Source organism: Acomys minous (assembly GCF_964271855.1).
Source record: "Acomys minous genome assembly, chromosome: 2".
NCBI lineage: Eukaryota > Metazoa > Chordata > Mammalia > Rodentia > Muridae > Acomys > Acomys minous.
The window spans coordinates 144,508,830-144,532,172 of record NC_140484.1 but is presented as its reverse complement, the minus strand read 5'-3'; the positions used below and the strand labels follow the sequence as shown (position 1 = coordinate 144,532,172).

Sequence of the window (23,343 nt, the reverse complement as noted above, 5' to 3'; positions counted from 1 at the left end):
TACTTGATGACACACCGCTCATCAAGGCGCAGCCAGGACCGGCCCACTGATGGCAAGGCCAGCTGCTCCTGCAACTGCACGGTGCCCAGCAAGGAGGGGGCCTCTGCAGTGACTCAACTTGGAAAAGAACAACAAAAAAAAAAAAAACAAAAAAAAAAACAAAAAACAAAAAAAACAAAACAAAAAAACCCCCACACATTCACTGCTTCTCTCCTGTGTTCTTTGAGAGCCAAAGATCTGGTGTTCTCTTCTGGAAGACAGCTCCTTCCCCATGAGCCCACACTTGTAACTGCTCTGCCACTCTGCTCTGGGGTCTGTCATCTCAGACTCATAGGAAGGTAAGTGTGAACAAAGCATGCAAAGCCCACCGGCTACTACAGATTAGCTCAAGTACCCAGGACCCGGAAGTGGGAAGCTCCTAGGATGCACTTGTTCAAGGAGGAGATCTTAGCCGCTGGCTGAGTAACCCTCGCTGTCCTGCCAAGCCCTCGCTAGTCACTTCCACAGCTTCGGGTGTAGCTACTTGGCTGGAAGGGCCCGGCAGAGTGTTTCTCTTGGGAGTGAAAGGAGAAACTTTCTCATACATAACTGTTCACTTTAGGCAGACAACTGTCTATTTCCTGACCCCTGTGCTTTGGGGGCTCCACGACATCAAAACTACCACTTAGCATCCCTCCAGCTCACTTCTCTGGTTTTAATCTGCTGTTGGTAGTTCGTAGAACCTAAAAAAAAATAAAAATAAAAATAAAAAAAACCACTGGGATTGTGGGAACTGGATGGAGAGCCGGTTCTCCATCCTCATCTTTCACTTGATTTTCATCACAACCTTATCAATCAATAGAAATAAGCATCAGCATTATCATTTTAATATAAAAATCTAAAGCCTGGAGAGGTATCAAGGCTTATCCAACTTTGGCAGGACCAGCTGCTTTGGCCTCAGTCTGCCTTTCTCGAAAGCCTTGGGGGATGCTGAAGGCAGGCTGCAACTCACCAGACAGGCCACCAGTACCGCATCACTGCTGTTCCTCTCAGACGGGGATCTGCAGAGTTCAATAAGGCGAGACATACCTGCCCAAGACACAAGGAGAGCGCCGAGAACGAGTCAGAGAAGCCTGGCCAGGTGACCCAGAGGTGCCGGCCAGCTACACCCACACAACATGTCTACGCCAGACCACAGAGGAGCTCAGCCCGCCTGGAGGAGCAGTTCCAGGAGACTTTCTGCTCCCCGCCCGCTCAAGGCCAAGGAAGTAGAATGTCAAAGTTACAGCCCCAAGCGGCAGAGAACTGCCCTGGGCTGCTCCTTGGTAAATGCTGCAAGCACATCACCTCGTCCTCTGAGCCCGGGGTTTGGAGGACACACTTCCTGCTTTACAGGCACTGTGCCTAACATCGACACCTACACACTAGGACTTCCCAACCACATTCCTCCAATTTGCTATGTCAGTCAGACAAGGTATTTTAGCCAAAAGTTTTTAGAAAACTGTAGACCCTGTTAACATTCCCAGGGGATTTGCTGAGCACATGTTGCTGTAAGCCACAAAGAAGATACACATTAATGCTCAAATGGCATTCTTCAACCCACGCAGAGAAGCAGGGCCTGTTCTGTCTAGCAGACGTGCTTTGAGCCTCACTCTCGTGATTCATGCAAGCAGACTGTTCTCCTTTCTGTCACCTCTCGGGGCAGATATTGGGCCCTCTAGAGCAGGGGTTCTAATCCTTCCTAACACTGCAACCCATTAATACAGGGAGGATGAGGGGAAAGCTAGCGAAAACTGGGTGAACGAGAGAGTAAATGGCTAAGCGAAAGCAATAATCAGGTTCTGAGTGGCAAGGAGGCCGCAGGTTCTGGCCAACCTTATCTCTTGTTACAATTCAGCCTGGGGGCTTCTACGCCAGCACCACCCGGCACACGGAGAGTGGGGCTCACCTCGGTGCTAACCCTCTGCCCACTGACAGCACCTCAAGCTCCCCGATTCCCTTCCAGCTGCAGGCAGCGTCCCTCACCGCTGAGCCGCACGGCCTCCCGGGCCACATCTGGGTCTCGGCAGAGGCGGGCCAAAGTCACCGCGGCTTTCTGCTGTACTCTTTCACAGGCTGCCACTTCGGCAGGAGTCCCAGACCTTGGCTTCTCAGACAACATGCCCATGATGGTCTGCACACCTGGGAAGGAAGCATTAGACAGTTTGCACAGGTTAGACCCACTCCTGGTGTAGAGCTTTCCTAGTGGGGCTAGCTGGGCAGATCAACGCAAGGCGCAAAGGGAAGTCTCAAACAGCAGTGGAAGCCGGATGTGGTCACCTCTTTCCTCTCCTCCATAAGGATGTGTCACTAGACTGGAAAGAAACATCCAGAAGACGATCCCACTTTTAAAAACAACATTATTGATTCTCTATCTTTCACACTGTGTGTGCGCACAGTAAACGAACATTCCCCTCAAACATTCCAACAGCCTCACGGGCACGACCGTGGTAACAACCCTGCTTCCAGGTCCAGAGCACACAGTGCATGGGGGTGCTGGATGGAAGCTGAGCGGCTGGTCCCATTACTCATCACCTCTGACAGGGCTGCCTCTGAAACAGGTCTGAGGTGGCAGTAGATGTCTCAGGTTTAGGCTGGAGAACCACTATAGCAAATGCACTCGGGGTGGGCGTGCCAGATGGAGGCTGCCTTTAGTTCACCCAAGAGCCTCCTGTACCCTCCCCAAACCAGATCTGCCTCCTGTTTGCCCTATAAAGCATGCGCACATCCGTGCCATAGCCTGACTTTGCCTGCTTTGTCTGTGGGGAACATCTCTTTCCCTCTTATTCTTGCACAGCAGGAGAAGCCCACCTTCTGTGTGGGCTGCCCCTAAACTGCTCCCCCTTCCCCCAGCACACACACAGCCTAGACCCAACCAGCTATCTTGGAACTTAACTAGACATGACCTAATGATTTGTTTTGTTGCTTCAAGAATTATATTGTGTGCAGGTTGATGATTTCCATGAGAATTTGGATTTCTGTTTCCCAGCATTTTCCTTCTGAGTTGACCGTGGTGACCACACATACATTTCTGTGTGGCCAGAGGCTTACTGTTGTGTCTTTGTTTCTACCTTTGTTTCATATTAAGACAGGCTGTGCTGTGTCTCTCAGGCCGGCTTGGACTGGACTATGTGGCTGAGGCTGGCCTGCAACTCAGAATCCTCCTCCTGCCTCCTAAACGCTGAGATTATAGGCATGCGGCTCCACACCTGTCATAAGTTTACTTTTATTAATAAAACTGGTCTATTTTTTCTACCTTGTGTATTTCATTGTGTCTGGACCCTACAGGCAACTACATGTACAACCTGTGACTTAGTCGTGGGCTCTCAAGGCTCAGACTGTTGAACATGGCTTTCCCTTATAGAGACCCAGGGGTTTCCTGGCGTCTGGTGGCCTCTGGGAATGTCACTGCCACTTGGATCTCTCAAATCCTGTTCTACTTTTACAAATACCGCCCCCCTTAAATCCTCTTCATGAAATCCTGTAAGGCTCCCACCATTTCCAGAAAGAAAAAAAGAAAGGAGCTAGGCTTGGTACAGGGTTCATCCTGGCCAGACACTCCTGACACTATTCACTGTGCGCTATACTGTTTTAGATGGCCAACTTATACGTCCATCTAGGCAGGTCCTCTTTCTGGACAGGGAAAGCCTTTAGGATGAATGTGGGGGCTCCTTAAACTCCACGCCCTCACTGTCCAGCACGATGCCAGGCACACAGTAGGTCCACCACTGCGGACTCAATGAGTTAGTCAACGGCACTTTGTAAGCCACAAAGCACGCTCCAGATGGCGGCTACCCCAACCTTAACAGGCAAGTGGCAGCCCGCTGTCATCGGCCACTTGAGCCAAGACTCCAAGTGCTGACGGAGGAGAGTACAAGTGACAGCACGCAGCCTCTCCTCTTGGCCTCAGCTGGCTCAGCACAGTTTCTCATTATTAGCTCAATCACATGAAATTAACACAAAATGGTGTGTTTCAATTAGTCCTGGGGAACAGGGAAGTGCATGTTTGTTAAGACAGCAGGGCAGCCTGGGGGAAGGGACTTTGAGGAGAGCTGAGGTACGCAGGCTCCCTGCTCACTCTCTCTCATTAGTGTCTCTGGTCTCCAACTGCTTGCTAATTGCTCCCTCATTCCTCAGTCACAGGAAGCCCGAGCCACACCTTGTCTTTTGACAGAGATTGCTTGCACAAGCCTTTAGGCTGACAGGCCTGGTCCCACCTCCCCCTGACCGTGAACACACAAGGTAGAACAGAGAGGGCCAGTTGGAAGAGTGGTGGCCTCAGAGAGTGATGGGGCTGCCCTGCCGCCTCTGCTCCTCATCCTCCACACACATTAGCTCTCCATGGAGGCCAAATGCAAGAAGGCAATGTCTCCCGCTTTAGGACAACCTTACCTCCTTCACTGCGTCATTGTCCCAATGCCACTAACACCCCCTGGCATTATCTTCTTCCGTTTTTGTTTTTGTTTTTGTTTTTTTAAATCTCCCATTACAATTTAAGACTATGAAGGCAAATAAGCATTTCTCTTTTGACCAGGATATACATGGAATCCTCTCTCTCTCTCTCTCTCTCTCTCTCTCTCTCTCTCTCTCTCTCTCTCTCTCTCTCTCTCTCTCTCCCCGTGCGTGTGTGTGTGTGTGTGTGTGTGTGTGTGTGTGTGTGTGTGTTTGTGTGTGTGTTGGGGGGTAGACATACTTATACAGACATAGAAACATATGTGTATTTATCTATCTACAATAGGATTTATACAAGGACAAAGGCATGTGGTGCCATATACCCTGATAGTCCACATGGCATGCCCTGACGTACCATTCTCCTGAATGATGTCAGAGGCACACTGCTCCAGCACAGACATGTTTGCCAAGATGGTCACAATCTGGAAAATAAATTGAGAAACTATAAAATAGACCGACATACATGGTTGGTTCCCAAGTTACTCTCTTTGGGCAGGTCAGCTTTTGGCTGCAGAGCTCCCATCCAGCCTACTGTAACTCTGTCCATCCTTGCACTGTATTGTCTTCTTTCCTCATGGGGTCCTGCCACCCAGATGTCAGCCCCAGGGACCGATATCCATTAATCAGTGCGTGGCACTGGATGCTCATCTGGGGCCCCAGTAGAGAATAGTCTCACACTGGATGAAACCGAGCCCCAGATGTTTGAATGCAGAGACGTTCTTAGACCCTTAAGACTCAGACAAAATTGGTAAGTTCCAGACCCCTTGATATTCTGGCTTGGTTCCTTGACTCTTTGATTCATCCTTTGATTGGGTTCCCCAGTGTCACTTTGATTGGGTTCCCCAGTGTCACTTTTCTTCTCTGTGTCATTTACCTTCAAGCTGAGATGGGTAAAGGCTGAGCTCAAGGCAAAAAGGATGCACAAAGGGCAGGTGCTGATGAGAAAGTTTAATGTGGCTGCACCTAACACATCTCTGGTCTACAAGCCTCACTTACAGATCACCACCAAAGGACTTGATCGTTAATGGCAGGGTACTGGCATTCCATGGCCACCCTGCCTTTGTTCCAGTCTCTTGAGCCTTAACACACCCCAGTTCCACAGCACAGCCAAGGGGCCTCAGCGAACCCACAGCACAAAAATAGATTAAGACATATCCAACAAGAGAACCAAACTGTAAATGGTGCCAATAAACAAACAAATAGCCTAGAATGGAAGTGTGCCTCTCTGAACAGAGATGGACCGTAACAAAGGAACCACGCAGTGCAGATGTGCCCGTCTCTCCAGATCCCGAAGCATGCACAGGTGGCGATTGAAGTAAGTAGTAAAATCTAAAGCATTTCTCCCCAGTGTGAACCCACTCCCGGGAGAGCTTCTTTCCAAGCTGGTGACATGGTCTAAGCAGGAGCCATGCTTCTGCCTATGAGATGGCAACTGAAGGTCTGCAGAGGACAGTGCAGGAGGCATCGATCCTCAGGATGGATGGTAGGGCAGTATCTGCCAAGAAAGAGCGTTAGCTGGATTTTAACTGGTTTATTGCTCTCCATAATAAAGCATCTAAAAGATCTCTTAAACAGAAAGGAAAAAGTGTTGTCATGCTAATAGAGCATCCAATACTCTGCCCTCTCAAGACACGTGCTGGCCATGGAGGCAATACCTCTGTGTGTCAGCCTCTCCCCACTCAGACCTGGTCAGGGCCTGGATGAGTAAGTAGTGACTGGAGCGAGATGTTGGGGGAAGGCAGGGAAAACCCTTAAGAGTGTTAATTCTGCAGTCACCTGCCATGCCCAGTGTTTCATGTAAGGTGTGGGGTGGGAGGAACGCATCGGACACTCTTTGTCTCCTCTTTTAGAATAGGGAACACTTGTGGGCTCAGAGAAAGAAGTTAGGGAGAAGAGATGAGGTATAGATGCAGCCCTCAAATAGAACGTTCTCCAAGAGTCATAAAGTTCACAGTCGTAAGAGAGACACACGGGCCGAGTCTGTCAGATACTGTGCATTCGGATGTCTCTGGGCTGCCAGTAACATCAAAACACAACCTGTTCCCACCACACAGGGGCTGCCACATCCCACCCATCACCAGACAGGCATTTCTATATTCAGACTACTGTTTGACCTGCACATCCATGAAGAAAGGAAGGAAGAGAAGGAAGAAGGAAGAGAGTGAGGAAAATAAAACCTTTGTCTGCAGCAACGGCTTCATTATGTGGCAATCATTAGCTGAGTCACAGGCACCAGGTAGGTCTTTGTGTTGGGCTAATTTAGATCCTGTTAATGAAAATTACTTCCTCCTTACAGAGCCTGTACCCCATGTGGTTTTCTGAGGTGCAGATGAAGTAGTCAATTAAACACAATTTGAATAAATGCCAATTATACCCTGCTTGGAGTCTCCCTTTTGAAACACACTTGTACACACCATGCTAAGGAAGGGAAAGAAGCCAATGTTTTCACCGAGCAGTTAGCCTCACAACTGGAGTTTTCAGGACAACTGGTTTACCTAGCTGGAAGCAAGCTGGCAATGCTACCAAGATATGGAATGCAAGAGCCACGTCCATGGTTTATCCTGGCTGAGCTTATTCAATTGGTGTAAAGTCAAAGCCTATTTTTTTTCCTGACTCTTCTGTAGTTACCTGGTGAACATAGAGGACACTGGCCTCAAAAAATACCCTAGATGAGAGTAGTGCAGGCTCAGCTTCACCCTAGATGAGAGTAGTGCAGGCTCAGTTTCTGGCTCCATTTGTTGTTCTCAACATGACTCTGGCAGTTGTACCCAACCTTATGTGCCTTGGTTAATGAAAGGGTACATATTTCCTACTGCTGCTATAACAGATTACTGCAAACAGTTTCAGTATCTTGCCTGAAGTCCTAAATAGACCATATTTGATTAAAGTGCATGCGCGCGCGCGCGCACACACACACACACACACACACACACACACACACACACACACACATGTTGATTCTGGAGTCTCCAGAAGAGAACAAAATAAACTGTAATCTATGTGACGTGGACTTGCTCCCCTTTCTCTCTCACCTGTGCACTTTGGGCCTGGAGAGATGGTTTAGTGCTGCCAGAATTCGGACTCCAGTCTCCAAATAACAAGCTGAGAAAGGCCCAGGTTAAAGGAGAGACCTTGCCTCAAAAGGAATGGTGGGAAGATGTGGAAGACGCCTGACATCCTCTTACGGACTCTGCAATTACACACAGGCACATGCATCTGCATACACTTGTCCATACGCCCTACCTACTTAAATAAATGAATAAATAAGCCAGTAAACAAATATTTACTTTTTAAAGGCTGTGCATTTTATAAATCCCAGAGAACCTTCAATTTGGGACAAACATTCATTATTCTAAAATGAGAGAAAAGGAACTTTCAATAATGAAATCTACGCCATTTTCCCTGGCTCTGATCCTCCTCCTTCCTCATGTAAAATCGTGTGTCGTTACATTGGACCCGCCTGGATAGCATTCCGAGGTTATGGGCCTTAATTAACTACTTTGTGAAAAATCCTGTTTGCTATTCATCCGTTTAGGGGAGTAGGAATGGGCATCTCTGTGGAGCATCACTGGGTATAACCACAGGAGACTTTGTTTGTTTGTTTTTCAAAACAGGGTCTCTCTGTGTAGCCTTGGCTGTCCTGGACTCTCTTTGTAGACCAGGCTGGCCTCGAACTCAGTGATCCACCTGCCTCTGCCTCAGAGATTTTTTTAAGTCATAAAACTATTATGAGCATTCAATGTATCTTATCAACCACCCAGAACACTTGATAAATTAAGCAAGCATAACATGTTTCTACAAGGCAGGGCCTGAAAGGACCTAGACCTGATTGACTGATTCAAGGAGCAAAGGCAATGTGACAGCCACACGAAGGGGCTGAACATTGATGTTACCAAGAAGCACTGGGAATGGGAGATCCTCTCAAGGGAATAAAAGGTCTCATCTTTGGAAGAGCCTTTGGTGGGTCAAAGGAGAATGGGTCCACATTCCTGTATTCAAAGTCTCGGTACCCAGTTGGTGAAACTGTTTGAGAAGGATTAGGGGGTGTGGCCTAGTTGGAAGAGGTGTGTCAGTGGGGTGGGCTTTCCAGTTTCAAAAGCCCACCCCATTCCCATGCAGCTCTCTGCCTCCTGGTTGTGGAATAAGATGTGAGCTTTTAGCTACTGTTCCAGTGCCATGCCTGCCTTTCTGCCTGCTGTCATGTCCCTTGCCATGATGGGCATGGATTCCAACCCTCTGAAACCAGAATCCCCAAATACACTCTTTTTTTTTTTTTATGAGTTGCCTTAGTCATGGTGATTAATCTCAACAATATAAAAGTAACTAAAACAAAGCCCTTCCTTAGCTAGAAAACAACCAACACTTCCAGCGGCATCACCTCCAGCGGCATTCTGGAGTCATTTTTCAGTTGGAATGTAAAGGCCTCAGGAAAGTTGAAGTAGATAGCAAATCAACCTAGAGCAGCAGGGAATCTCCCCATGTCGCTAGTTCGAAAACAAATGTTCCTTTTTGGTAGGATGTAGGTTGGCTAAGTCTTCTGATACCAGAACACACAGACAAAATGCTCACCCTGTGCTCCCCTAGAGCATGTGGTTAAAAAATGCTTGCTCACAGGCAGACGTGAAGACGTGGTCCAGGCTGTGTCACATTCCTAGCTGTCTGAGCAGTCACTCTACTGAACGTACCCTAACTCCACCAGCATCCCTGCTCACCTGCTGTGCTGTAGCATAGCCCTAAAGATTACGATACATAAAGACAAGTGAAGCATGCGTAGAACACCCAAGAGACTCCAGCACTCTGGCCCGACAGACCTTATGTCACAGAACACCTGGCGTGCATCTCAATGGGGAGTCTGCTACTTCTATGTTGCCTAGGGATTCAGATAAAACAGTCCGTGTTCACAAAACTGCAATTAACACTACTCTTCAATCAGAAGCTAGCTAACGATGTCAAGTAAGGCTCTGGAATCCTCCGCACCCTCTCTCATGATGTGTATGTGTGCATACGGAAGCCCGAGATCCATCATTCTCTGCCTGTGTATACGGAGTGGTCTGCACTAGCCTGGGCTCATCAGCTCAGTTAGGACGACTGGCCAGCAAGCTCCATGGACCTACTTGTCTCCTCTTTCCAGCACCAAAACCGCAGGTATACGCTTTCACGCTCAGCTTTTATGTGGGTTCTACAGATCTGAATCAGGTTCTCTTACTTGTGCAGCAAGGATTATTCCCAACTGAACCAGCTCCCCAGACCCAGATTAGAGCTTAGAGTCCTTTCCAACCTTTATCACACATAAGTACACACACACATACACACACACACACACACACACACACACACACACACACACTTACATGTGTCCACATACAACCTGAAGACATAGGTGCCACCCATTATTTCACACCATACAACTTTCCCCACTGTATTAAATTGCATTTCCTGCCCTGAGTTAGGCATCTGCGTCTACATCCACCCCATCTATCAGTTACTTACCCCAGTCGCTACTGAGCACTCACCTCGATTCTAAATGCTCTATGAGCATCACCTCGTTTAATCATATAAGGGCCCAGAGGGAAGAAGAGATGTCGCTATCTTCATTACACAGATGGAAAAATGTGGCTTAGAGAGATTAAGAGATTGGTCCAAGGACACATAGCTAGGAAGTGATGGAGATGGGATTTGAACTCAACTGTACCTAAAGCCAAGATGTGTTGTTTCTACTCTTATTTTACACATGTGGCAGAGACTTATCAACTACTGAGGGCCTTTGAAGGACGAGTCGCTATTACATCCTCTAGTAATTGGCATTTCTGAGGAAGGGATTCCTGATAAAGTAGTGTTCACATTGAAGTCCCAGATGATGTAAAAGGTGGTCATTCTGAAGTACCAAACACACCAGGAATGTCTATGGGAAGTGTAGGCAGCACACTGCCTCTGTGAAAGCGATTCACAGTGAGGATCATCGAGTTTCGGTTGTAAGTACCCTCTACTTCAGAGGTCACTGACATGGCTTGTGCAAGGTCTTGGAGGCTGTCCTTCCTATCCTGTTGTGTCTGTGGTTAGATCCCTGAACAATACAGCCTTTGCACAGTACCCCACAGGTGTGAAATCACAGGACCATGGAACTGCCAGGTGTGCAGGGTCTTCTTTTTCTTTTCCTTTTTCTTTTCTTTCTTTCCCCCCCCCCCCAAAGATATGGTCTCAAGTTGTCTTCAAACTCTCTAAGTATCTGAGGGTGACCTTGAACTTCTGATCCTCCTGCTTCCACTTCCTGAGTGCTGGAATTACAGGCATGTGCCATACTCCCCGCTCTGGGAGTCCAACTCAGGCCTTTGTATACGGTAGGTATATGGCATTCTCCCAACTGAGCTACATCCTCAGCCTAGAACAATCTTCCTGACGCCTGATATCCAGATTGAACCCGTACTATCTTCTTCTAGATTGGCAGACTATCTTCTTCTAGATTGGCAGACACAGATGGAAGACCCCAGACCCATGGCTAAGTTGAAAGCTGCTCATACCCCAAGGGTGAACACAGGATGGACTTTGCCAGAGAGGCTTCTGCTCAACAAATTAAGTGGACTTGGCTCGCCTAAATGATAGAGGAGTTCTCACTGTCCAAACAGAGGTGCACTGAGTACATAGCCAAGACCAGCAGGCTTTGCACAGCGTTGGCGTCACTGGCATGCTCATTACCGGAAGCCTTACTGGGCATTTAATTTCTTAAGTATTTCAGGGGGCGGCGAGCACTCAGAGCCCAATTTATCTTCTTTGTCTTCATTACAGAGAGCCCTCTGATCACCTTAATCCTCCCTCTGCCACAGCAAAGAGCCATTTGTTTCTTTAATGGGTATGCTCTCACTAGCTAAGTGGCTGCTTGGAGCCAGGGCAGAAGGTGAAGCCATGCTGAGGACAGTGGGAGATGTGTGTGGTTCAGACAGAGGGACTGGGGGAAAAACCCTCCTGAATCCAGACGCAGGGAAAGTGTCCACCTGCCTCTTACTTGTCCACATTCTCGCTCTTTTGAGATGCCCTCCTCCTAAGTGTTGGTGAGACTCCATGAAGGGCACTGCCATTCCTTGTTCTCAGGTGAGGGACTCTGAAGAGTCATGGGACAGCCACGCCAGAAACAGCATCCCATTCTACACACAAGGAGACTTCACGCTGCAGGTTCTCACTCAGTGCTGTGTACAGGATTTAACAACCCCAATGGGCCATCTACCCACTTTACAGCATCTTTGTGCCAGAGTCTACACCAAGAGTCCGTATTCCCTCAATCTTTTTTTTGTTTGTTTGTTTAATCTGGTTCCTACCTCAACTCTGCAATTATGTATACACATTTCACAAATGAAGAAAAATGGGTTGCCCAAAGTAACATAATTATCTACAGTAAAGATCAGATGAACTCAAAACATCTGTCTTCAAAAGCTTTGTTCTGATTATAATTATTGGATCTCAGCTGACACGACCAGAGTAAGCCTTGCATAAGGCACTTGATGGCCAAGGTGCCTGAAACCAGGCCACGTGGTGGAGAAACTCAACATGTGCAGCCATCTAGGTAAAGAATGAGATCCATAATGAAGACCAATACACGGCAGAGCCTCCAGCCATGACTAGCACCTGCGGGTACAATAGGCACTGGGCATCGCCTGTGAGAAGCCAACCAGTTAGGCAAACAGCCGAGCCTGTGTGGACATGGTCTCTACCTGTTCCCACCCTGACTATCTGCGGGTGCGTCCAGCTCTAAGGAGTGAACTACAAAGTCTTCCTGGTTCTCACCTGGTCCCGAGTATAAGGTGTGTCCACTCTCTGCTTGTCACCGCAGGCTTCCAGGAGGATACGGATGGCATTCAACCGCAGCAGCATCTCACAGGCCATCTTGTCAAAGAAGGTGATGTTGGCAAGGGCCGCAGAAGCCAAAAGGAAGACTTCTCCTGATGAGGCCTCTTGGCACAGTTCTGAGAAGTGAAAAGAGAGAAATCGTTCAAGGCTAAGTGTTTGCACATGACTCATCTCCCTTAGTCCCCATGGTAGCTCTGAGTGGGAGTCTTGGCAGGCTTTTTAGAGGTGAGCAAATTAGTTAGTGGAGAGGGAACCATGCTATCTGCAGAAGTAGCAGAGCTGAGACAGGAGCCTTGTGTGTGATTCCTGTTCACCCACAGTACTTACTGGGCGAACCCTAGGTACCTAGAGTCTTTGCATGGTAGGATGGACCAAACAGGCCACATCTTTGTCCTTTTGGGTCATAGTCTCTGCCAGCAGGGAAGGGAAAGTGAACCTTGCAGAGTTGATGTGAATAGTTGCCAATTATAGTAAACATGAGAGAGAAAACAAACTCTAAGGTAGAGAATAAGTGGGGAACCAATGGGTCACTTAGGAAGATGTATCCAAGGACATGTCTGTACAGATGAAGCCTAACAAGAGGTGAGGAGCCAGTCATGAAAATATCCGGGGGAGGACATGTTCTAGATGAAAGGAATAGTGTGTGCATACAGAGGCCATGGGGCAGAAAGGAGTTCCCATCTCTCCAGTGATGTACACTAGGATGTTAAAGTTGCCTGAGTGGCGAGACTAAAATTGACGGAGATACTTTGCCTTCCAGATGCCCTCTGTATCTCTTTTTGGTCTTGGTCTCAAGATGGCAAAGGCCATCTGGCCACAGAAAGTATTACACACGCTCTTGAGTGGCAGGGCTCTCTCTCTTCAGTCCTAATGGTTGTGACTCAGCACTAACCAAATGTCCCCACCTGCAATTTGTGATTGGCCTAAGGCCTTTTTTAGAAGGACAATGCCTTGATCCTTACAGAATCTGCAATGGACGTGCACCTCAAGAGACAGAAGAGGTGCTGTCCATGGTGCTGCTTGTTCCTATAGCCCTGGCTTCCACGTCTCAGCTCCAACTTGGGTCAGCAGCCAGGATGTGACAGGTCAAGGCCTATCCCTCTTGTAACACTTCTACAGAGACAGAAGAAGGAAGACCAAGACAGCCCCCACCCTCTCCCAGCAGAAGAAGAAAGTGCAGAGACAGCACTGAGCTCGACCCCTTGCTGGCCTACACTTCAGAGTTCTGACTCTGTAGCTGCCATTTCTCGGCATCCTCATGGGTGTAGCTGTGGATCACCCCTGAAGTGGGATGGGCAGGATTATCAGTTACACATCTACAGTCTGCCTTGTGCTGCGCCAGTCCACTTGGACCCACCTTCAAGGGAAAAAGAGATACGTAGTGATATGGAAGCTGAGTTTCACAGGGGGCAGCCAAAGGTACCACTTACTCTAGGACAGAAGCTGCTTTAATTTTTCACCTCGTTTGGTCCTTTTATCTGTACAGTAATCCACTTTTATTATGACTTTATTAATTAAATACCTGATGCTGCAGCTCGCTGAGATCTTATATCCAGTGAGGAACAAATCTAGGTCAATCTTATGCCCAGATCCTCACTGCTTCTATTCTTCAGGTTGCATCTTGTTTCAGGCCCTCAGACTCATCCTTGGTGATGTCCCCATAGACATAGACTTTGGCCCAATTGGGGAGTAATGCCTACCTCCACGGTGTTCTGCTCCCTGTTGACCTGCCCAGGTGTGACCACCAAACATCTACATCTCATCATCCAGAGCTGGGGGGTCACAGATTAGACAAGTAATTAAAAGCTCCTCACAGCCGATGCTCCCCTCACCCTTTAACTGGGGAAAGCATCCGACTCCATCCAAATACAGGTCTCTACATCCGGGCTTTGGTGTGGGACCACTCTACTTGCAGATTTGTCCTTAAGGGGGAAATGTTGCCCCTTATCCTCGTGCACTTGTCGTTGGTGCTGACACATCGATTATTAGCACAGCCATTTAAGTGCCTTTTAATTTTGCTGCACATTTATCTGAACTACAGTCTGAGTCACCTGGGGTGTGTTAGGAAGATTAAATTGAGGATCCCAGCGACTCATTTATAAATGTTTCCAGGGAACGGCAAGAAATCGGAAGGCTGTTTCCCACCAAAGAACAGATCTCTGGCATCCTGCCCAGAACTTGTGTCCCATCTGCTGACTCTGTGAATGGGCTGAAGAGCATCTTCCATCAGGGTGGGTTAAATGAGAAGGTTCTTCTCCAGGGGAAAACGCAGTCTGGACAAAGCAACAGGAACAGGCACCTAACAACAGTGAAGGGTCGTTTGGAGTATACACACTTCAGCCTGTTTATTATTTGAAGAGCTTCTACACAGTGTGGCATTTAATTCTCATATTAAAATATGTCTAGCCTTTCCTACAAGGCAATAATCAGCTGGGTTTAACTCGTGCCTGACCACATGCAGTCTGTGCTTGTGCTTGTGCTGGTCAGCTTAATGCAGATCCCAAAGCCTCTTGTTTTCCTCTTCTTTTCTGGCTTCCTTCAAGTCGTTTCATTCCTGCCGAGTCCTGGTGGGAGCCTGGCGTAGTGGATCATGACACTATCCTCCTCTCTCGCCATTTCTGGGCCTCCAGATTCCACACAAGAGTAGGCACGGGCTTTGGTACCTCCTGATATCCCTCCAGCCAGGGCTCTGTCTGGATCCTATGTTTTCTTGCTCTTGAATCAATGTAAATGTCGGCACACCATTTCTCCTAACTCAGGCCCTGTGGCCAGGGTAGAGCGTGAAGTCCACCTAGATGATGTTTCCTGTATGCAGAGCTCTATCTGAGTGGTAAAATCCTAGAACCAGAAGGCACCACTTAGAGACGTGGGTTCCAATCCCTCATTGTATATAGGAAGAGAGTTGTCAAGTGAGATTTACAAGATGCCCTGGTAAGTGCATGCCAGAATCCCACACAATCATGTTGCTGACTGGTAGCTGTTATGTAGAAAGCAGGAACCCAAGCTCAGCAACTGATATCCCAGCGTGCTATACTGTCTCTAAACCCAGGCAGTTTTCCCAGTTATTCCCAGACCTGGTGTGACAACTCCAAGAGCCAGCCCTGATTACTTTTCATTTAGTTTTGATAAGAGATGGACATAGAGATGGTGAGTAACACAGGTAAGAATGGAAGTGGGAACTCAGACCTTGCCACAAAAGGTTCTGAGCATTATTACCTAGTTTCTGCAGGTTGGCAAAGTGAAGGCTAGACAGAGGACTACGGCTTTCCTGCCATGCATGCATAGGTCTGAATAAGAGGCCCAAGAAGAGTTGATGTGTTCATGGTCCCATGATGGGAGGCCAAAAGATGGGGTTGACCACAGCAGGTCGGGGCAACTGAATGGCTAGTTCTCTCTGGGAAGTCACTTGTGCTGGTCAGTACTGCTCCAGCCATTGGGTACAATGACTGAAAATTTAAGAATATAGTCTATTGAAGTCAAAATCAGAGTCCCTATTTGTCCCTGATTCCCATGGTCTGTTGTCCTTCTGAAAGGCCATATGATCCCTAACTACTGTTCAAGTTGATGCTAAAGAGCTGCTAGCTTTCCAATAGGAGACCCTTGATCACAGGGCTCCTCAAAGCTGCCCCTGACTCATTAATGGTGAATGTTCACCTAGTGTGACTATCTTTCCAGAACGAGAAAGTTCTGGTTTGGTGCAAAGCAGGCAGTGAGTCCTTCCTGGTTCTTCTTGAAGACAATTGTGCTGAGGCCCTCTCACCAAGGGGTCCCGCTCACCCCAAGGTAACTCACTGATGAGGGCTGTCACAATTTCCTCCATGTTCTCCAGGAAGCTTGTGAGGTGCTGGGTGAAGGACAGATGTGGGGAGGTAACCTGAGCCACCACAGCCGCAGCCTCAGCTCGAGTGGCCTCTGAGTGGCTGTCATCAGTCAAGATGTCAGCCAAGCACAGGATACCGTCCACCTGCAGACAGGGAGAGAGAGAGAGAACTTCCTATGTACCTTGAGAGGGAGGGTGCCGCTGCTTGTGACCATCCCGAGACAGGGCCAACACCTCTCACCCTTCGCTTCTGAGAACAGCTCACATCCCTTGCAGAGCCAGAGAAACCCTGAGGACGTACCCCTTCCCAAGTGACCCAAAGCTGGACATTTAAACACCTCTGATTAGAGCCCAGGAGGGATGCATGGCCTCCCGTAGGCTTTCTAGATAGCAAACAGCAAGCCAAGTGTCCAGGGGCTGACTTCAGCTGTGCATCACTACAAAAAGCAGCAGAAACAGTGATGATCTTAGTGATCTTCTGATCCTGGGCTCCAGGCTGGGCTCCATCTTTCAGGCTGTGTGACTCACAACCCTGACACTATGCTCTCATACACCAGCAGCGTGTCAGAGGTCAGGAGATGATAAGAATGGGTGATGCCTCGCGGAGAAGACAAGTTCAAGAGGTGTGGGCCCCTTCCTCTCCTCTTCACCCTTCTCAGCACGCTGCGCTCACTGCCTTCCTTCCCTGTCTTGTCCTCCACTGTGTTCTCCATAGAAAGAGTGCTGCGCCCACGAAAGCCTCACTCTCTTTGCCCAATCAGAGAGGGCTTGTTTCCCAGCCCTACGCCAGCCAGACCTGCTCTTGGCACAGTAGTAGGGCAGCGTAGTGCGCCAGGTTCCACACTTGGTAGAATGTGTGTGTTGCTGCATCACTGCGTCAAGCATCCCCAGGTCACAGAAAGAAAAACTAGGAAAAAGCTCTTCCACCTGCCCTGGATCCTTAACTTTCAAACTCATGGGTTTGGGAGGGGATGACCTGCTCCTCAACACCCAGGACCCAAACGACATGACCCGTCTCCCTGAGAAGTCACACCTGAGGAGTCAGTGGGTGGGCCTTACAGGCAGCAGCAGGATCTTGCCACGGACCGATCATAAGTGTTCCTGCAGCTGCTCCAGGAGCAAGGATGAAGATGCCAGGCATCTAAGGACAGCACTGGAGCAGGGGGCAGGAGGAAGGATGACAGGGAGGAACACAAAGATGCCTTGACTAATGTCCCCTCCACCTGCCTCTAACTTGATCCTCCTGTCTCCGTATCCCTACCTCTTGCTACTAACTCTAGTGGCCCCCAGAGCTCACCTTTCACTTGATTAATTACCATCACCCCCCATCCTGTGCCTCCCTCAAATGGCTCTGGGGACCTGAGAGGTCCATTAGCTGCAAAGGCCATTGGCAATTTCAGACTCAAAGGAGACAAATGTGGAAACAAGAGCCCAGGAAACAGGCTGCAGTAAAAACTCACCTGGATGTGCTTAATAAAAGGAACAAAGCTCAGTCAGCCTGCCCCTGGCAGGCCTGGACTCAGGCCAGATATTTTATTAACAGGCCTTTGGAGAGGCCTGTTTGAGCCCACAGGGCAGCTGCAGGCCTGGAAACAGGAAGCAGCTCTATTGCCAACACAAGAAGCCTCTCAGCTGACTGGCTCGCATCACCGTTAGAGCATCAGTCAAGAGCGTTGCTAAGAAGCTATGAGGTCCCCAGTGGGAAAATGTCCACATCCATCCAGTGCCCTCAAACTTGTCTTGGCTGTAGCTACTGCTGCTACCCTGGTCTCTTACTCCATTGGAACACCAGTCAGACTCAAACAAGCATGCTGCTGCTCTGATTCTCAGCTGATCTGAGTTGGCGGTCTCAGGACCCAGTGAAACCCAAGGCCCACATAGGAACCCCTCTCTCCAGGCCATACGTCAGTCAGTCTGTGGCCTGCATAAGTACAGACCAAGTGCCAAGCCTCGTGCTGCAGAAACACTGCTCCAGGAGAGAGTGATCCTGTGGTGGAGGAAGTGACTGTCACCACAGAAAGCCAGCGTGCAGGGTGACTCCCCATAGGATGCTCTACTTCTTCTGGAAGCTGCCCGTGACTTAACACACACCCACAGTCCAGCTTGGCAAGAAGGCTCACTCTGGCTTTCCACGCTGAAGTACTTCTGTTGTTTTTATTACATTTTAATAAAAAAAGAACATTGTTTCTCCAAGCGGGATTAAGTAACTGTGAGTTACTTAAAAGAGACTCTCTGCATCCCTCTCCACGCGGCTCCTACCAGATTCACAGACAGGCCGGAAACCTGCGTGGCAGCAGGTCCACAGAGAACTCGCATGCAGTGTACAGTGATGTGAGTCTCTACTCCTGTGTCTGCCTGGACTCCTGCTCTGCTAGCATGGAGACCACAGCTAGTTCACTATGAGTTCTTGATGCCTGAAATATACTGGGATTTTTGAAAGATGGGGAAAAAAATAATGCCAAAAAGTAACATTTGACCTAACACTTTAGCATACATTGTAGATTAATACCAATAAAAAAAGTGATGACATTGTAAACAGGAGGAGGCTGTGAGCAAAGACTGAAGAGAGGACAGCATTTGAATAGAAGCCAATTCAATTTCGATTCCACAGAACCTTGGCCCCAGGTGATGTGGACCCTGGAGTCCTTGCACCTGCTGGATTTCCCAGAGGACCTGTGGGGTCCTGGGTGTCCAAGTGATGAACTGCTCACTGTCTTGCCTTCTTCGGGTGTGTTGATTAAGCTTCAAATTGCCCTTGGCCGAGTACTAACTATAAAATATATTGTCCCTTCAACATGAATCACACAACATATATTACTTATTCTTATGTATAATACACATATTAATATGTACTCATAAAATGCATTATCTATGTAAAGGAATAGAATATATAATATATGCTTACTTATTTACATTTGAATACATTGAATATATAAGGGGTAGCATGGTTTATAAAGGATTCCAATAATAAAATGGATACCTATGAGAAGACATATGTATGCTGAATATTCAGAAATTCTAGATCTTAGAAACAGCATTAAGCTAAGGCTTCTTCATTTCATCCCTCCAATCACCTACCACTGACAAGGCCTCACCCTGGGATCTGTGTTGTTGATGCCCTTTGTTTCTATTATACCCATGTCTAAATAAACCAAGGTCTATGGGCTTCACAATAGACATAAATGGTGCTATCAGATACAAAGGGATTCTCCTTCTCCCCCAGATACCCTTGTGCTTATGAAACTCCTTCTTCGTCACTGTGTGTGTTTGTGGGACATTTGTTTTCACAGCTGTATGTTATTTCACTGTGTACACTCTTTGCAATTCATGCATGCATGCCCCTGACAATGGCCACTTGAGTGTCTTTGTGGGTGGGTTGCTATACTGGACAATGCTGTTCCAAGTATTCTTCTAAACATCTTCTGGTGGGAATGTGCCAATTTCCCTGGGGGGTCTTAATGTAGGACTTAAGGCACAGCATTTGCACATCCTTACTAATACTGCGAATTTGCTTTGCCATATGGCTGTAGCAAATTATACTTACCAAGCCTATAGAAAGATATGTAATGCAATATTCTTCTCTGGTTTTCATATTATGCTTATAATCTTTAGTAATTTGATGGCTTGGATGGGCAATATCTCCAGTAGGCACTTGTCTCCAGATGGTGGCACTATCTGGGGTGGTTATGGGACTTTCAGGAGATGTGGCCTTGCTGGAGGAATTTTACCACTGGGGGAAGGCTTTGAGGGTCTATAGTCTCACCCACTCTCTCCTTTTTCTGCTTCCTATACAGATAAAACATGATCAACCAGCTCCCTGCTCTGCCACCCGCTGCCGTGCCTCCCCACAGCCATGGACTCTCCTTGTGTCCATAAGCCAAAAATCATGTTTTCTTTAAGTTGTCTAGTCATGGTATTTTATCACAGCAACAGAAAATTAATAAAGATGGAACCATAAAACTGTATTTTAACTTGTGTGAATCAAAATGAACTTGAGTCTTTTGTATTGTTTTGTTTTGCCTTATGTGGTTTGCTTGGCTCTGTGTTTGGTAAACTGGGGGATGCTGTCCATGTTTCTCTGTTTGGTGGCTTTTTCTGTAGGAGCCAGGCTTCCTTGGTTCAGATGCTGCTGGTTTCCCTTAGCTTGCCACTAGCAGCTGCCACACAAGTCAGTCTCCATACACACCGCCATCCCCAGAGCTCCAGCCCAGCCCAGCTCACCACACCGCCATCCCCAGAGCTCCAGTGCAGCCCAGCTCACCACACCGCCATCCCCAGAGCTCCAGTGCAGCCCAGCTCACCAGATCTCATCACCTAGGGCTCCATGCCACTGGCTGATAGGCTTTTTAGCACTCATGCCAATTTCGAGAATATCACCATGTGCAGATGTTGGGCCCAGACCTATTAATGTGAATCCTGCCTCTTAATACCTGAACACTTTCCTTACTCCTTTGAGCCTTTATCCTAAAATTTAGGGCAATAATACCAGTGTCGGCAGCTTTCATTTTTCTTATAAAACGGGTATTCAAAACATCAACTTGAACGGAGTATTGTAATTATTCAGTGAGAGGCTGCATGGCCAGTGCCTGCCACATGGTGGCGCTATCCATCCATCCTTTCCCCACCTGAGGCTTAGTTGTCTTCAGATGCCGGGAGGCCATCTCCTCTATTCTGTGTGCCTCAAAGACTCCTAAGTCCCTCTCTCTCTGCAGTCTCCTCCAAAAGTGAGAACCTCAGGCCTCCGGGTAACGTGTCAGTTAGTTTTCCTTCACTGTGACAAAATACTTGAGAAAATTACCTCATAAGGAGGACAGGCTTGTTTGGGCTCCTAGTTTCAGTGTTTTTTGTGGTCCATGGTTACTTGGCCTTTTTGCTTCAGGCTCATGGCAACACACTGACTGCCTCATGGTGGGAGCACGTTATGGAGGTGCCTTGTTCACCTTAAGGCAGCCAGGTGGTAAAGAAAGAGAAGCCAGGGTTCCAATGTTCTCTAGGGCATCGCCAACGTCCTAGCTTCCTTCCGCCAATCCTTAGCCACAATGGTTCCACCAGCTCCCAGTAGCACCACAGGCTGGCAACCAGGCCTCTACCGTATGACCCTCTTGGAGGCATTTAGGTGTCAGCGGATTCACAAGTTGACGCACTTGTGTGTACATAGGGTCACACAATCTAGAGCCAAGGCTTTTTTAACTGGGTATCATCTGTGACTGACTGGGAATGCTAAGATGCACAATTAGAAACCGTTTAGCCAGGGGTCCTAGGCTGGTGTAGCACCAGGCATTGCTATTGTCAGCCACTGAGTCCTGCATTGTGACAAGCGCCTAGTCGGTCATCAGCATAGAGATAAAGCAGACGTAAGTGACAGAGGCAGAGAAATGACAAGAACAGAGAGAAATGGGAACAAGAGAGTGTCGAGGGAGAGGTGGGGCAGAACACTAAGCTCACAGAGGATGTGGCTCAGTCGTGCTCTTGGTGTGATTTTCTGCAACCCTGACTCCTGCTGAGAACTCTCTCTCCATCTTGAACTTCTTTCTCAGGACTCCAGCACAGATCACGTTAAGGGTTCATGTCCTTCTCAGCTGGTAGCATCCCTCTGTTTGCTCTTTTAGCCTCTTCTCATTGAGAGCCACATGCCAGCTTTTGCCGCCACTCTGTGCCATACTGGAAGCTAGACTCAAATTCACATGGCCTTAGGGTCTCATTCTGGTGACTCTCAGGGCTAAATCTTGACTCCTTTTCCCCAACATGCACACCTGTATTTTCAAACCCCTACTGGACCTTTATATGTTTAACTCCAAAAACATAATTAGCTGATATATTCCACGAGCATCTCAGACTCAATTTGCTTAAAACTCAAGTGTTGTTCCTGCTTCCCTCCTACCTCCTGATTTTTAGACCCAGGTCAAGTCACCTACCTCCCTGGGCTGAGGCCAGCTCTGTCCTTCCAGCTGTCACCCCACCCTGATCTGATCACAATTGCAACACGTATTTACCTGATATGATCCTTCCAGGTCACTTACACGCGCGCGCGCGCGCACACACACACACACACACACACACACACACACACACACACACACACACACACACACCTCTAGTTTGGAGCCCTCAGTCTTAACCCTGCACTGCATTCTCTTTAGGTCCTTGACACCCCAATGAGGCCCAGGATTCAACGAGGCGAAAACAGGCAGAGAAGCAGGGAGCTCACCCAGGCTACACAGCACAGCATGGTGACCCTGATGTTAGTTCTGGATCCTAGCCCTGTGCCTTCCTCTATGGAGCCTTTGGGAAAGAAAGGGAAGAACTGGAGAAATGGCCAGGTCAGTGAAGTCATCCAGCTCAGCTCCTCTGAAAGGCTGAGGAGTAGCCCTGCCTGAGTCCAGCTCCTCCAAACACTAGTTCCATCTCAGGAAGTCTCCAGACCCTAATTGCCCATTTCCCATCCCTAGCCGTAAAGTTGGTGCCAAGAGAGTCATCTAATCAAAGCACGTTTGCACCCTTAAAGAACAGGCTGCTAGAAGCTCTTACAGCTAATTAGCTCTGATGTGGAGTGGGATGGAGGGGCCTGAGGTCAGATGTTCCTAGTGAGTAGGGGTGCATGTGGGGGACAAGGTTGGGCACCTGGACAGCAGGGCTCATGGACCTGGGTCTGAGGGCAGGAGTGTGGAACTCATGGGACCAGGGTGCTCAAAGTGTAGAAAATTATGTCAGATTTATGAGTAGTATTTTCCCATAGATTGCCAAAAACAGTGTAGAAGCAGCCCTTATGCAAATATTGAAAGAACACAATCTGTATACGAGGGCTCTTCATATATCGTTGGTTCTGGTCAGCCATCTTGGTTTGTGCTAGAACTTTCATTTTGACTTTGCTTTAGGTTTGATTTTCAGTGAATTCCAGAGGAACCAGCTAAGTGCCTTACAACAATGGAATTGTGTAAATGTGGTGGAAACTTGGCCATGGGGAAAACTACCAAGAGTTTCAGGGTCTCCTTCCCCTCCCTTCCTCATTCTTCTCTTCCTCCTCCTCCTCTTCCTCCTCCTCCTCCTCTTCCTCTTCCTTCTCCTCCTTCTTCTCCTCTTCTTCTTCTTTTCTTCTTCTTCTTCTTCTTCTTCTTCTTCTTCTTCTTCTTCTTCTTTTCTCTCTCTCTCTCTCTCTCTCTCTCTCTCTCTCTCTCTCTCTCTCTCTCTCCCTCCCTCAAACTTAAGATTTTCCT

At 48.1% G+C, this 23,343-nt stretch overlaps 1 protein-coding gene across 3 annotated transcripts in view; it reads right to left on the bottom strand.

The window, feature by feature from the left end:
• The window catches only part of INSC (INSC spindle orientation adaptor protein), a 110,438-nt gene that overhangs the window by 2,968 nt on the left and 84,127 nt on the right, over nt 1-23,343 (bottom strand). For 2 of the 3 annotated variants that reach the window (XM_084772017.1, XM_084772019.1), the window contains exons 8-12: nt 16,102-16,273; nt 12,247-12,425; nt 4,826-4,892; nt 2,005-2,160; nt 992-1,068 (exon numbers count right to left, since the gene is read on the bottom strand). In XM_084772017.1, the coding sequence (XP_084628143.1) occupies nt 992-1,068; nt 2,005-2,160; nt 4,826-4,892; nt 12,247-12,425; nt 16,102-16,273 (651 nt within the window). Of the gene's footprint in view, nt 1-991; nt 1,069-2,004; nt 2,161-4,825; nt 4,893-12,246; nt 12,426-16,086; nt 16,274-23,343 lie in introns of all 3 variants that reach the window. The other variant, XM_084772018.1, reaches the window with a different exon arrangement.